The following is a 16266-nucleotide window of genomic DNA, read 5'->3' as shown; positions in this document are numbered from 1 at the left end:
ATCAACAATTTTAATACAGTTGAAATGTTCATTGGAGTCTTTGTCTCTATTAAACCAAAGGCACCAACTATTACTGTATGAACTGTAAAAGAAATAGGTTATGTCGATACACGTCCTGGTGATAAATTTCAATTTATTGCATATAAATGTACACGTTTGGCCAAATCAGATCTTGGATGCAAGTATAAATCTTACAAGAGAACTTTCAAATCAAATTGAACGTCGATAAGGTCAAGACGTGGATGAAGGTGAAATTTTTATTCTGGTCCAGGAGTTGAATGATGTCCGGAAATGGAAATTACCGTTCGAATTCCAGTATTTTTACAGTTTTAAAAGTCGTTTTTGTTTTAGTCTTTTAAAAGAAGATCATGTAAATAATTCACTAATGATAGCAGCATCCTGAGTTACGACTTAAGATAACAATAACGAGGAGTTGATTCAGATTATAAAATTTAAAAATATTTTTATTTCTTCTAGGTAGTTCAGTTAGAGGCTGATGTTCTATGAAAAGCTAAGAAAATGCATGCAACTGCCTAAAAGAAATGAAAACATTCGTTCAGTAACTTGAGCCTGGTGCTTTATGTCAACTAGGAGATCAGCACTTAATTGCCTGGAAGAAATCATCCACTTCTATCCAGATCTCTGTATAAAATCCTCAATACCAAAGACATCATTTCATTTACTACATTAAATAGTAATGCAATAAACTCTAAAAAAGTAGTAATAAAATAAACTCTCTCTTCTTTTCAAAAAAAAATTAAGACCTGTGACTTAGAGTTTATTTACGGTCTCTTTGAGTAAAGATGGACTATTTCTTGGAATCATTTGCTACAGCTCAAAAAAAAATGTTCCCAGTATATAAACTTTAGAAATCCTAAGAAAACCTCTCCTTTCAATTCTGAAAACTCAAGCCATACAAAGTCCTTAATTCCCATAAAGATGGCCCAAATGAAATAAAAATAAAAGAAGAGATATTTGAAAAAATAGACATTTGAAATAATTTTCAAAATCTTACAGACATTTGAAGTGGTTCTTTATATTTTCTGGTCTATTGAGAAGATGTTTTCCCCAAATACGTGTCCTAGGATATAGGTATCGGCGATGCGGCTCCTTATATACTCGGCAAAACGCTGTTCCGGAAGATTCTCGCAAACCTTGGAGACGTCGTGCGGTGTGCTATTTCCATTTGGACTCTTTTTGATTTATGACATCGCGTTGTTATTGCAAGTATCCAAGACCGGCGTAAGCCGGACATATATATTATGATGACTCACTTAAAAGTCTTTAAAATTTTAAAAAAATTATGCAGTCCCTCAAATTGTAGATAATATTAGTTAAATGGTTTGGATCATACAGAGCTTTCAATATTGCAAAAAATGTACATGTAATTATTTCGAAAAAAATGCAAATAAGTCTATATTTTAAATAAACTTTTACAGTAATACAATAATTACATAAACTCAGTCATATCATTTCATATGCATATATATTTCTTACGCATTCTTTAAATCACTTTATCTAATCCAAAACATAAAAATTTAGAGATTGGAGAGACACAAGGTCAATAGTCTCAGATTATGTTTATTTTTTAAAACACTATTACACGTGTTTCGCCCTAAGGCATCATCATATCGGTTAACATCACAAACATTTAAGTTAAAACAAAAAATAAATACATAAAAAATATTGCTGACGTTCACATAAAAAAGAAATTTTTTTAGTTAATATATTTTTTTTGTTTTAACTTAAATATTTGTGATGTTAAACGAATAGCTTTACCGATCTGATGATGCCTTAGGGCGAAACACGTGTAATAGTGTTTTAAAAAATAAACATAATCTGAGACCATTGACCTTGTGTCTTTCCAATCTCTGAATTTTTAATATTAAGAGGTCTCTTTGAGAAAAATGGACTACTTTTTTCAATTAATCCCAAAAAGACAAATTCTATCTATTGGAGCGTTTTTTCTGTTGGTCAGGTGTGAATTAAAACAATGAAAAATACTTAACTAATTTATTTACACACTTCACTACGAAAATACGATGAGTGATGCACCTACGACTACAAGAGATTTATTTTTACTGAATTTATTTAAATTTCGCGCCAACAGTCCGAAATTAACTTCACTGAAGTGACAACTATCGGCGATGCGGCTCCTTATATACTCGGCAGAACGCTGTTCCGGAAGATTCTCGCCAACTTTCGAGACGTCGTGCAGAGATGCACTTGTGTAATTCCGAAATGACGGAGAATCAGCTAGTTTCGCATCAATTTTAGACGTTGACCTTCTTACCTCATGTCTTATTTAAAAAAAGTTAATTATTTTTATGAATATATAGGATTAAGGGAAGTAGAATTATTATAAGAATTTACTTTATTATACATACGAATATAGGTATATACATACGTATTCATACGAAGAGAGTAATATAATAATTGCTAATTATTTTTAGCAACTATACGCTTAATACCAACATTGGGAGGGATTATTATTGTAAACCACTTTTTCCCACAATTTATTTTTTAAGCAAAAATTATAGCCAAATTTACTATTGCTCGTAAATTTTTTACGATTTTAAATGAAATGCTACCTTAATGCCAAAACCAATTTCCTACCTATAAAATACTATAGTAATCTCCTTTAGCTCTGACAGTGTCAATACAGCCAACGCTGGTTCAAATAAAAAGTTTGTGGAAAATGCTTTTAGGACAGCTTAACCTTTGACATTTCCACATAAACCGAAAACATCGTGAAACATTTCATAATATAGGTATGTGTGGGCTTGACGTGCACAGTGTATATCCTTGCTATGGGCGTTTATTTCATAATTAATTTATCTTTTTTGGGGCTTAACAAAGAGCAGGATAATAATAAAATTTGTAATATAGACTAAAAGCACTTACAAAAGCTTGTTATGGTAAATAAGTTAAACAGTATTTTATAGTTTAATTACTTAATTAAAAATGTTTCTATTGTTAAATAGTTCAAGGTGTTCAATTTTTAAGGTGTTTTACAAACATGATTGAGATATTTATGACTTATATACTATGTAACAAATTTCTCTAAGATATTTTTGTGCTATATATAGAGGACCTAAATCTGTATTATGGGTGAACGAAGTTTCCATCATTTATTTGATAATTAATGGCCTCCTCGAACAGTCTTTAATAAGTAATTACTGGCAACTTTACAAATCTTTTAGCATTAGCTAATTATGCGTCTAAATGACAATTTTACTCAATTACCTTTTTTATAATAAATCGAAAAAAAAGGCTCGGTCTTAAAAACTGTATAATAAAATAAATTATAGGTGACATGTTTCGCTCAAAAATTTAAGCATCATTAGATTTAATATATAAAATATTACCTAAATTATAGTTACGATAACACTGAGAGTTAAGTCGGTCAACTACAATAAAACATTTATATTAAACATAAAATTAAAAGCAGACGGATAGCAAAAGCAGACTTTGCTTCCATAACAATTGTGTCTTTTTCCTAACAATTTCCTGATAAGGCTAAGGTGTTCTTGTACCCTAGTGAATACTCTTTGTCCTAACTCTTCTACATAAACAGCAGAATAATCTGTACCTTATAGGAAATATACATCAGCCTCAGATAGAGAGTCTGGTTGATCTAAAGTCTACGAGAATTTTTAATGGTTATAAAATCTAAACCCAAAGAAAAAATATTATTTGATGCTATGGTTTTACTATATTGTATTAAAATAGAGAGGTTTCGATAAATGTACAATAAACTAAATAATTTAAAGCAGCAAATTTTGCTGAGGTTTCTCTGAAGAATTAAGTCTAAGAATGGTAATTTTCTGTCTAATAAAAGTTAAGAAATGGGTAAGAACATCATGACTGCCCACCCACAAAACAAAAATATTGTTCACGTATGTACCTTTTGGAAACTCATATTTGAGGCAAAACGACTAGACATAATTTAATCGATTCCAATAAGATCGATTGCAAGACCTGTTTTATGTTTTAAAATTCGGTCATTAAACTTTCCGCTATAGAACTACACAAAGTAGGGAAATTAAATTATTTATGACTAATTTGGGATGAGTTTTTCAATAATAATAAAATGTTCCTGTGAATGTATACTGGGAAAAAGATTTTTAACGTCCAAGGAAAATAAAATGGCGATTACAACATTTCTTCAACTTGTAAAATCTATTGAGTTCTTCATAGAAAAAATATTAAAAACAAACAGTAATCCTCTTTAAAAGATCATTCAGCCACGAGGAGAATTTATAGTCAGGTGAGTCCACACAGGTCTAATCCAGTAGTGATCCTTGTGAATTTTCAGCAAACCATGCGAAAATGGTGCACTAGGATATAACCCAGACATGGAAGTTTTAAAATACTCCAATAATTAAACGTCCTGTCATCTAATTACTATACCTGCCACCATCAGAGCTACCTTACCAATATTTTAGACAAGATCCTCAAATTTTAATGATTTTGCTGCAAATCCGTCGTTTGCATAGTACAAGGAAAATGCATACACGTACCAAACTAAATATAAACAAGGAAAAAGTGTACTAAATTCACATTACTATTACAATTACATCGATAAAATGCTTCTATTTTATTGTAGATATGTTTATATATAAAAGAAAAAAGTTTAACATATTGACAAAACAGATAGCAAATGTAAATAGTGTTCTTTAATAATAAACACTGTGCTCTCTATAGGTAGGACATTTTGCATCCTATACAACGTTACAGATGTGTATTTGTAGTCCTCATGAAGCATACATGCAATGTTTAAAAGATTATGTGTTTTGTATTTGTGATATCCTAAAGATAGGAAGTAATATCCTGATTTTTGGAAAAAATAACATCAGATATATAATAGAATATCAATAAATTACTCTTCTAGTGCTGATATTCTCTAGCTTGGAGACAAAGCCGTGGCGAAACCATGTTCATATGAACATTTCGGCTTCAAATTGACCAAGGATTTGATGGTTAAAGTTTGTCTACATACTTTATTACCCTTAACACCCTGTATGTTGTCTATTGTACTATTTCTGGTACATCTTCATTCTCGCTCTTGTTTCCGAATAATCGTACCAGGCGCTATCTATGAGTCATGCTTCAGAACTTGAAGTAAGGTATCTGAAACCGGAACGGTAAACTTTTCAAACAAATATGTCTAAGTTCAAACACTTCTAATAAGTTCGACTACTTAAAGGGAACAGAAAATTACAATATTTACGTGTCATCTTTTCCAAACGACGTTGAAGAAACTTGTGGTGTTCTAAATTCAAAATCATTTTTTATCAAATTAAATATTTGTTACATTCTTGATCTCGAGTATCTGAACCATAAACTCTTCTATAGAAATTATATTTAAAAGAATTGTTCTTTAAATCGTCTGCAAATATTATACGTAAAAATAATACACTTTAAACTATTTGTACCAGGTCGGTGTGTAACCCTTAAAGGACATCGCAGGAATTACGAAACTTGATACTTCTTTTTAAAACACATACAAGCCAAAAAGCTACTAGCCAACTCAAAACAATAATCCTTATAATAATCAAAAATTGTGTATATATCTAACTGATTTTATTGTATCTAGCAAAAAATCTTATATTGTACATGTTTTCTGCAGTTAAAGTTCTATTTTAAATAAGTCTCAAGATTTGTATAGAAACCCTGCTATAAAACTCTTCTAAGAAATAATATACTTATATTTTAGATGTACTCCTTATAAATATTTAATGATGTTTAAAGAAAACTGGGTGTATTTTGAGAAGCAACAAATATATAGAAGGCAGCGGTTAATACATCTGTCTTTAAATATATCTTTCCAAGAAAAACTACATTAAAAAAGTAGGCCATCATCAATTCGTATCAAGACATATTAATATCTAATATTTCGATATCCGGAAACTTTTATTCTATATACCAAGAATAATATTCATGAAGAAATGCTATAAACTTATGTTTTCAAAAGCCTATACTCCTCTAATGGAATGTAGGCCATATCCTGAGCGGAAAGACGGAGTGTCCATAAATCTAGTTTGATTCCGGGAAATTCAGTTTTCCCTGCTGCGGTCGTTGACCCAAAAATTCGTTGGCGTGCCTGGTAAAAGGTGGGACAATGCACAGTGCACCCTGTGGCCTACTTTTCAAGGCTGAATCGACTATTTTGCAAGAAGCCTACGACCTCATTACAATAAATATAAAAGTGTAATAAGTAGAATAAAAATGTTTAATAGATAAATTCATGGACCAATAAACAAATATATTTCCTAATAAAATAAATATGTTTTGGAGTATGTGATCAGAGTGGATACTTTTAAGGATGTAACGTTTTATTTCATTTATTACTTATAATTTATTTATATTAATTAAATACTAAAAATGAACGGCCTAGTGAATAAGAATAAGATAAGAGAATTGTTATATTAGTTTCTCGCTTTCTTTCTGACAGGTTTTATTAAAAACTTTTAAGCTAATTAATTTCAGTAACAAGAAAAGTTATGATTAAAAAGGAGGTATCTAACTAATTTACAGAATAATTAATTATTACCTAAAGAAAACAGACGAGTGAGAATAACATATATAGTTTCATAATTAATATTTTTATAAATATTGACCAATGAATAAAAAACTAGTTCATCTGGAAATAGTGTTTTTCTCCTTTAGCCTGTCCAATTATAGAAGAAACATATCACTTTCTTCCCAGGTTCTTCTAATTTAAAAACTGAGTTTTAACGTCTTTTATGTCTTAATAATAGTAGATTTCATTAAAATTTCCTGGTATTTGGGGTTTATATGTCAATAAAATATTCTGAGAATGTGCATGCGATGCTGCGGTGTTATCTGCGACACCAGTTTGGATTGTGACACATTTTTTGGCTAATTTGATAACAAAATCTTAACTATTCTTGATAATGTTTTTCGAAAATAATTGGAATATTATTACCACTGTTTAAAACTTATGTATATATCAAATAGAATAGATAATAAAATGAACTAACCCTCTTATATTATAGATTGCAGAGTGCTAGTGTACGAAAAAACTTACGTAAATATCAACAGGGCTAAAATTGATTGACAAAAAAAAGTTTTTTTTTCCTTATAACTTTACTTTACCGTCCCTTACTTCAAAATCCCCGGACAAATTATGTTTGCTTATATTTGCTTGATTTCATAACACGAACACGTCCCTAAATTATAACGCAATTCAATAAAAATACTCTATATAAAAATATTATTACAAATATTTAGTTTGCAAGTATTACCTGCGTTTAATGCATAAAAAAAAGCTGTCTTAATGCAATTACTAATTAAAATGTCGCTAAATTCATTTATTAAATTTGAAAAATGACATTGCCATAGACATTTTATCACTTTACGGTGGATCCACAGTTTTAATTAGCATGTCACAAACAGTAATCAAATCATTTGCAGCGAGATAGTTTTTTTTTCAATGAAATTTATGTTTATGATTTATTAGTTTGCGCAAAATGGGGGTAGGTAAACAGCCTCCACTGTTTTAATAACCTTATTTCAGCGTTCAGGGGCTGCTCTATCCTTTTTTTGCATAATAATCAAGATCGATTATAATCGGAGCTTGCAATATGTATATCTATATATTAGAACGATTGAACGTGGACGTACGTTTAGCGAGAACATTATTTTATGTAAGTTACAGTCTTTTTATCTCATGCAAGTTTATTATGTTTTTGATGTGCATTAAAATCTTATTAAAAATATATCATATTTGATTTAACTTGAAATATATGGGTAAAAAAATTATGTAAAATTGTTCAAAAATGATTTACTATTACATATTATAAAATGGGATTTAAATAAACTTAGCAGTCATGATTGCAGGTCAAAGATCAGTATAAAAAGGTGAAATACAAAATTGTATTACAAGATAATCATTATACTAAAAAGTAAGTAACAATAAAAATTACCAATAACATAATGACTAATAAAAATAATCATATTATGCAATATTAACGAAAAAATTTATTAGTTTTTTCTAAAACTCCTTAGGATGGGATAAATATTTTCCAAGGACTCCTTAATATCTTCCCTGCATTTAGCTCCGGTGAAAACTATTTTTCCATTTACAAAGATTAGCAGAACTATCCTTGGTTTAATCATTCTGTATATCAAGCCAGGAAACAGTTCAGGTTCATAACTGGAAATAAATGCTATTATAAATATAAGGTGGTTCAATAGTGTACAAAATTCAAAATTGTTTATTTTGCCAAAAGTAAAAAAATACATGTATCATTTAGTTACACATAATATATACAGTTGACAAAAAAGGACCAATTCACGATTACAAAACTGGTAACAGTGACCGCTGAGCGGACGCCTGCGAAAGGACCCTTAACCTAATAAATAGCTACTATAATAAATACAAAAAATAAATAAAAAAAAATAGTACATATAAAGTATGCAAAGAGTAATAAATAAAAAACTACTTAATAAAATAATTCCCAAAAAAAAAAAACAAAAGAAAACAAAAAGCCAAATTAAAAATAAGAGTTCTGAAGAGAATGGGAGCGCGCAGAAGGAAAACGAGTCTTGATGACAATTAGATCTTAGGGATAAGTCAGGGCGTGGCAGAATATTAGAAACAATACGAAATAAAAAAATAAAAAGTCAAATAAAAAATCTCAACATCGAAATTATTATAATATTGATCTTATTTAAGTACTTAAATTTATTTATGTGACTTTTAAAACTTATAACCTACTCTGTTCTCCCAATAGGATCTTATTTATTGAATTTTTAAAAAACAAAAATTTTGAATTATGAAGGACTTGTGTCAAGCTATTCCACATTTTAACAGCAGTGTATGCAAAACTTTTTTCATAGCATGAAGTTCTATGGTGGGGTACAATATAGCTTTGGTCATTGGCGGTACGCTGTAGCCCTAAAATAGTTCTTGGAAGCGGTTTAAATTTTTCTAAAAGGTAGAGGGGTTTGCCAGTACTTATTACTCTGTGTATGAAACAGTAAAAATGTTGTTTTCGTCTGTTGGCCATATTTAAAATTTTAAATTCATTTAGATAGGGCGTTATATGCTCTCTATAAGATATATTATATGATAACCTCATACACCAGTTTTGCATCTTTTGAATGGACCTTTTAGTTACCAATGATCGAGCGAGTCACAATAGACAACATCACAATAGTCAAACAGGGACAGAACCAGAGAATTACATAAAAAATATTTTTGTTTTTGAGGTAGATACTTTTCATTATAATTAATATTTTTAAGTCTTAAATATGCAGTGGAAAGTTTACTATTTATGTGTTGCTGAAAAGATAGGTCTGTGTCAAAAATAACCCCCAAATTTTTTGCATTTTGAACGACTGGTATATTATTATTATTTAAAGATACCTGAAATATTTCTTCAATTTGTTCACGAAGTTGTTTATCTTTGTTTATTATAAGAATTTTAGATTTATTTGCGTTTAATTTTAAATTATGGTTCTTTGAATATAAGAATAATTGGTCTAAGTCATTAGTAAGTTTTTCTTTAGCTTCTATCACATTACTCTTCACTACAGGTATAGTAAGTTGGGTGTCATCGGCAAATTGATTGAATTTACAAAATTTAACACTCCTGTACATATCTGCTACATAAATGGCAAATAACAGAGGAGAAAGGACGGATCCTTGAGGTACTCCCTTTTTGGCAAGTTTGAGATCCGACTTTATTATTGTAGAGTCTTTTTTTGTACTTACGTAACTATACCTAAAGGTTAAAATATTTTGTAACAAATTTAGTGCATCTGTAGAGAATCCATAATACTTGAATTTTGCTAATAACAGTTCAAGATGTACCGTATCAAAAGCTTTACTAAAATCTAAAAGTGTCATGCAAGTACTATTTATTTGTTCTTGATTTTCTCTTATATCATTGAGGATATTAGTTAGTGCTGATGTTGTACTAAAATTCTTTCTAAAACCAGATTGGCAGGTTAGGACTATATTTTGCTGTTCTATGAATAACTCAATTTGTGAGTAGATATGCTTTTCAAATATTTTTGACATAGCAGAAAGTGTACTAATTGGTCTTATATCTTTAAGGGTTTTTGGATCGTTAGTTTTAGGTAGTGGTAAAATTTTTGCAGTTTTCCAGATTGTTGGCTAAGTTGAAGTTAATATGCAAGAATTAATAACATTTACAATAGCATCCGCACAAAAGGGTAGACACAATTTTATATCCCTTATTGATAAAAGGTCCTCGCCAACAGTATTAGATTTTATTTTAGAAATAATTTTAAAGAAATTTTCATGGGTAATTAATTTGAATTTTAAATTAATATGAGTAATTAGTTTGTTGTTTTTATAAAAGTCAATGAGATGATTCGGTACTGTATTAGGCTCATTATCTATTTCTAAAAAAAAATCATGTATATGAGTGGCGTTATTAAGAGTTTCCGGGATGTCTATTTGATTATTTTTAGATGTAAGATGAAGTTTTTTTGCTGTACTCCAAAAAGCCCTTCCATTACTCTTCGCAAAAGTATTAAAAAATGTAATTTTTTCCCTAGCAATTGCATGTTTTGTGAAGTTTTGAAGCTGTCTGTAATACTGTAAATGTTGTTCTAATTTTGTTCTTAAAAATTTTCTGTGGGCATTACCTCTTAAGTTTATTAACTTTTTAACATTATCTGTTATCCAGGGTAAGTAACACTTTTCAACAATTTTTTTAGTTTTTAAGGAAGCATGTTCATTTATTATTTGTATTAAAGTGGAATTTAAAATGGAAACTTTTTCATTTACATCGTTAGCCCTATACAATCAATCCCAAGATATTAACTTACCTTGGTTTATAAATGTGTCAATGTTAATGCTATTGTAATCTCTAAAAGTAATAGTTTTAAAATTATTATGATTTTTTGGTATCTTGAGAAGAGAATATATTAAAATACAAAATACAAAACCCTATAACATCTTTATATTGAACAGTACCATTTTATTGTAAAAGCCTCCACATTATAAGGATTTAGTTCCCAATTTTTTTAATATAATTACTACATTAATATTTACCTGCTAAACTGCCCATGCATGTGATTTAAATTTTCTAATTTTATAGGGAAACGTAAATCACAGGATGCAACCAAATTCTGGATCTTAAAGTTGGCAAACTTTATCTAAAAAATATTTATAGAAACTGCAAAATTGTGTCCGCAAAGTTTAAAAACTAAAAAATTACTTACATTAAATCCCAATTTTTGTATAATCCTAGCAAACTTTTTTGAGGCAAGTAGTGCATCATGTTCATTCCTGGCTCCTGTGCAGACAATTTTTCCTGACCTGAAGATCAGAGCTGTACTGCGTGGCTCCCTTATTCTCATTATAACACCGTGAAATCTCATCGGATTATACTCTGAATTTCGCGTTCTAGCATTAATTTTTGTGAGGTCAAGGATGGTATGTAAGTCAACTGTAGCTACACAGTTTCTAAAAGAGAATTTTTGAGTAGGATGAATTATTATCAGCCCTAATTACAGAGGTATAAAGAAGATAATATGATACATCAATATCATTAGTATATAATACTGGAAAACTAAATTAGTAGATCAATGAAATAAGCGATATTTTATAATTTTAGGTTCAATTGTTAAATATAAGGCAAATATTTTTACTTACTGTAGCATAATATTAGTGTGTGGTTCCCCAGCAATTGCCCCTGGTATAGTTACTGTCATTAAAGATGGACTTAACTTTGAGTTCTACAAGAATAAATAAAATTTTATTAGGCTAAATTATTATTTGGGTTCGCAATTTATGTTGGATGCAAGGGTTCATATAGTTAACATGTAAATGTGCATAAATAGTTTAAGAATTTCGCATTCAAAACAAGGTCATAAGGATTAAAATCACCTAAAATTAAACACTTATAACCTGAAAGATTTCAATACATTGGCAACATTTTTGTTATAACATCATACTTCAGTCTGGTATAAAGTAAACCATTACACGTAGAACATATAGATTATAGACACTATCATCAAAACTAATTTTAACATACAGTGCGCCAATTCAATATCAACTATATCACATCTTACTGATGTAAATTTGTTACTAAAGCTATAAATACACCACCCACTTCTTATCTCTGAAGGTTTGATTTCTTTCTGACTAAAAAAGACTAATAGTGATTTTGTTAATATCATTGCATCACCGAGACATGGTTGAGACCAGAAATATCTAGTGGTGAAATATTTCCAAAGACTTATGATGTTTACCGGTCGGACCGAAAATTTGAATCCGTTATTGCCACACGTGGTAGCGGAGTTCTCTGTGGAGTTTCTAAAAATATTGTGTCTGAAAAAATTAGTTTGTCTGATTTTTGCAACAGTATTGCGCCCTATATCGATGTTGTTGGCTATTGGATCTTGTTTTATCTAACTTCACCTGTACTGTTTCGCGTAGTGAAGTGCCTTTTGTCTTGGAGGATTTGCATCACCCTGCACTGGAAATTGATTTTACTGTCTCAGGCCAACGTGTCCATAATTTTCAGCTTAATAAAAACTTATCTCATTCTTTTAACTTTAAAAAGGCCAACTTCCATCTCCTTTATGACTCGATCCTTGAAGCTGACTGGTCTACTGTGTATTTATCCTCTAACGTTAATGATGCATGTGGAGCCCTATATGATATATTGAATGGCATATTTGCCGGACACATTCCTCTTAAGCAGCAACGTAAAAGAAGATTTCCAAATTATTATTCTCGAGAATTGATTAAGAACATTTATAGGAAAGAAAATGCTTTCAAGGACTTTACAATTCTCCATTCTTTCAAAATAAATTCCATTCTCTTAGACGCCTTATCAAACTACAAATACGCAATGAATATAAGTTGTATATTATATCAAACACCGAAAGGAATATTTCTTTGGACCCATCTAGCTTTTGGAATTGGTTATAGAATATTGGTTCTAAGAAGGCTGGCACCAGGATTCCTGGTATGATGAGGCTACCCGATGACGTGGTAATTAAAGACCCACAAGACATAGTTGATGCTTTTGCACTGTTTTTTGGTGAGGCATTTATACAATCAAATGTCATTAACCATTCGTCGACGTCTGATAATGTGCCTCACTTTGACATTTCCAACGTTGATGCTTCCAAGATTATTTTGGCTAGTAAAAAACTCAAAAATAAGTTAACGTCTGGTGTAGACGGTGTACCTAGCTTCTTGGTTAAAGATTGCATTGGTGTCCTGGCTGATCCGCTGACCTACATTTTCAACTTAATACTGTCAACAGAATAAATTCCTGAAATTTGGAAGACTGCTAAAATAATACCTATTTTAAAAGCTGGGGACTCTGATCAAATCGTGAACTACAGGCCAATCTCATTACTCTGTAACTTCTCAAAAATTTTCGAAATTATCCTGAATCGGTCGCTATTTAGTCACGCAAAAGAACTCATCTCTGTAGACCAGCATGGATTTTTTAGCAAGCGATCTTGTATTACTAACTTATCCTGTCTGTCTAGCCACATCTGTGAATCACTTGATGTTAATACTCAAGTCGATGTTATTTATACCGACTTCCAAAAAGCCTTTGATCGGATAGATCACTATATTTTGCTGCATAAATTAACTCAGTATGGTTTTTTAGGGAGATTATTTAATTTATTTCATTCCTACTTGATTGGTAGATCTCAATATGTTGAATATGAGGGCTTTAAATCGAAACTTTTAACGTAACGTCGGGTATGTCGCAGGGCTCTAACCTGGATCCGCTCCCGTTTAGTTTTTTTATAAATGACTTGATTGCGTCACTCACACCACGTCGTTGGCTTTTGCCGATAATTTGAAGCTATATTTAAATGTATATGGTTTGGAGGATTGTGTTTTTCTTCAGAACTGTCTAAATACATTGGAGGTATGGTGCGCTGTTAACAGGTTAGGCTTGAATGCGGCTAAATGTAGTGTGGTCAGTTACTCTAGATCAAAAACATCCTTAAATTTTAATTACTTTTTAATCTAATTTTAATTTATTAATGATACTATTTTGAGTAGATTAGAGCAAATTACTGATCTTGGTATCACCTTTGACTCTGAATTTACATTCGTTCCACACTTCAACAACATAGTCAAGTCAGCCCTGAGAAGGCTTGGGTTCATAATTAGAAGTTCTCAGAGTTTTACTTTGGAATCTACATTAAGACTGCTTTTCTGTTGCTTTGTGAGATCAAAACTGAAGTTTGGCTGCATTATATGGAACCCGCTCTATCAGAATCATGTTGGTCTCCTTGAATCTGTTCAGCGTAGATTTGCTAAGTTTTTGGCCTTCAGGCAGGATAGCATATATCCGGTAAGAGGGTTTGATCATCGGCAACTATTGGAACGCTTCAATCTACATCCATTACATCTCAGAAGAATGATCTTCTCTGTAAAATTCCTGCATGGGTTACTGAATGGATTCATTGATAGTCCTGTACTTCTTTCTGGTGTACATTTCATGGTGCCTAGGCTTAATGATAGACATCCCCTAACATTCTTTCTGCCAAGGCCTCATACTAACTTCCTGTTGAAATTGCCACTATATACAATATGCGCTATATTTAATTGGATCTGTCACATGTGCGATATAAATTTCTCTCCGGGTCATGTGATTGTCGATATCTTGGTGGATCATTACTCTTGGGATTAAGACCCATGTGTTTAAGTTATAGTTAGTAGGTATATTGCAGTTAATTTAATTTAATTTTGTTGAATATGGGACTATCTTGTTAAACTTTTATAATTGGGTTTTTATATCATATTCATAGTTATTTATTCTAATTTTTTGGATAACTTTTGAGATTGTGACTTTACTTTACTTTTTTTCTTTTCTTTTCATTCTTTTAGGTTTGTTTGTGTGTGTTTTTTTTAACTATATTTTTCATTGTTTTGCAACTGTTTCCTGTTATTGGGCAAGTTGCCTGTTGGAAATAAAGGCTTATTATTATTATTATTATCATTATTTCTCATATTCAACTTCTCATATTCAACATACTTGGCTCTTCTGATTAAGTATCCACTCATTGAAAATTCTGATAATCTATGGTTAAATCGATAGTATCACTATCACTAACCACTTTATTGTCAGACCCATATAATAATGCTTCTTGTTTCCATTTATCTGTATATGAATGACTTTTTAAATTGACTTTATGAATGATTTTTTTTTATGAATTTTAAGCAATTTAGAAACATTATTATTTTTCATTTTCCTACCTATCCATATTACATAGTAACATATGACTCATAATTTTTGGTCGATCTATTTATATTTTTTAAAAATTGACTTAACATTCAGTTGTAATAAAATAATCAATTTGTCAACATTTGTTGTCGAAATAATAAAGATAAAATATTAGCTAAGTCATAGCTACCATATCTCACTATAATAAAGTCTTTGGCAGTATAGTCTCTCGCAAGTTTGCTAAGATTCTTTAGGATTTAAATGTTAATCAATGTTGCATAATTATATTTGTGTTGTTTAATACACTTAATTAAATTTTGTAGTCTTTGACTTATGTAAGTACTGAATTTATATAAATGATACCAATAAATTATCGATCTATGCACTCAAAAATGTATAAGACTGATATAAACTAAGGATTAATATAAGTGATGGTCTTATTTATTTTATAGTATAATAATATAAAAAAATTGTAAAGAATTAACTAAACATACTTACAACTTGCGGCACTGGAGGTACAGATGCTGGAGGGTTCCAATCAGGCACAGGAACAGCTGGGGCATATTTTAATGGGGAACTTAGCATTGTTCGTAAATGCACGTCTGTTTCTTTACTGGTCCCCTCCATAATTTAGAGATTTTCAGGGGTTTTTCACCATGAGAATGTTCGTGGTGCTGTACAATATGTTTTTTCTTGTTTACTTATGGTTTTATGTGACTGACTGCAAAATGCGGTTATCAAAATATAAACAAAAACAAACCAAAAAGAGACGAGAAAAGACAAGTGACAGATGCCAAACGTTGACAAATTTTTAGGTTAGAGTGATTTCGATTTGTTCTCATTTCTCACTGACAAATTGTCCTGAGATTGTATTAGGGCCGTTTTACATGAGAAGAAACTAATTGGAAATTAACAATAAAAATATTGTTATAATGAAATAATATTTTTTTAAAACCCGTAATATGTAGGCAATTATGTCCACCTATGCCTTTTTTGCATACTTTTATTTATAGAAAGCTATGACAGCATTTTTCTTGACCTATTTACAATATAG

At 30.5% G+C, this 16266-nt stretch overlaps 1 protein-coding gene across 1 annotated transcript; it reads right to left on the bottom strand.

Moving 5' to 3' along the window:
• Positions 1-7794: 7794 nt before the first annotated feature.
• Positions 7795-15974, bottom strand: LOC126737872 (uncharacterized). The gene is made up of 5 exons (XM_050442947.1): positions 15711-15974; positions 11660-11742; positions 11227-11470; positions 11057-11160; positions 7795-8182 (listed from the first exon to the last, which is right to left on the bottom strand). Exons 1-5 carry the CDS (start codon positions 15837-15839, stop codon positions 8011-8013), a joined length of 732 nt encoding a protein of 243 aa, XP_050298904.1. The 5' UTR covers positions 15840-15974; the 3' UTR covers positions 7795-8010.
• Between the last annotated feature and the right edge of the window lie 292 nt (positions 15975-16266).

The sequence above is a fragment of the Anthonomus grandis genome, chromosome 6 (assembly GCF_022605725.1).
Source record: "Anthonomus grandis grandis chromosome 6, icAntGran1.3, whole genome shotgun sequence".
NCBI classification, from domain to species: Eukaryota; Metazoa; Arthropoda; class Insecta; order Coleoptera; family Curculionidae; genus Anthonomus; species Anthonomus grandis.
The sequence above is the reverse complement of the archived record's forward strand: the minus strand, read 5'-3'. Positions and strand labels throughout refer to the sequence as shown.

What these genes read in the sequence shown, in the direction of transcription:
- LOC126737872 (XM_050442947.1), bottom strand. Translation starts at nt 15,839, where the DNA reads ATGGAGGGGACCAGTAAAGAAACAGACGTGCATTTACGAACAATGCTA. An exon ending in CACACTAATATTATGCTACA is followed by an intron (nt 11,471 to 11,659) that starts GTAAGTAAAAAT and finishes ATTCTCTTTTAG; the next exon opens with AAACTGTGTAGCTACAGTTG. An exon ending in TACAAAAATTGGGATTTAAT is followed by an intron (nt 11,161 to 11,226) that starts GTAAGTAATTTT and finishes AATATTTTTTAG; the next exon opens with ATAAAGTTTGCCAACTTTAA.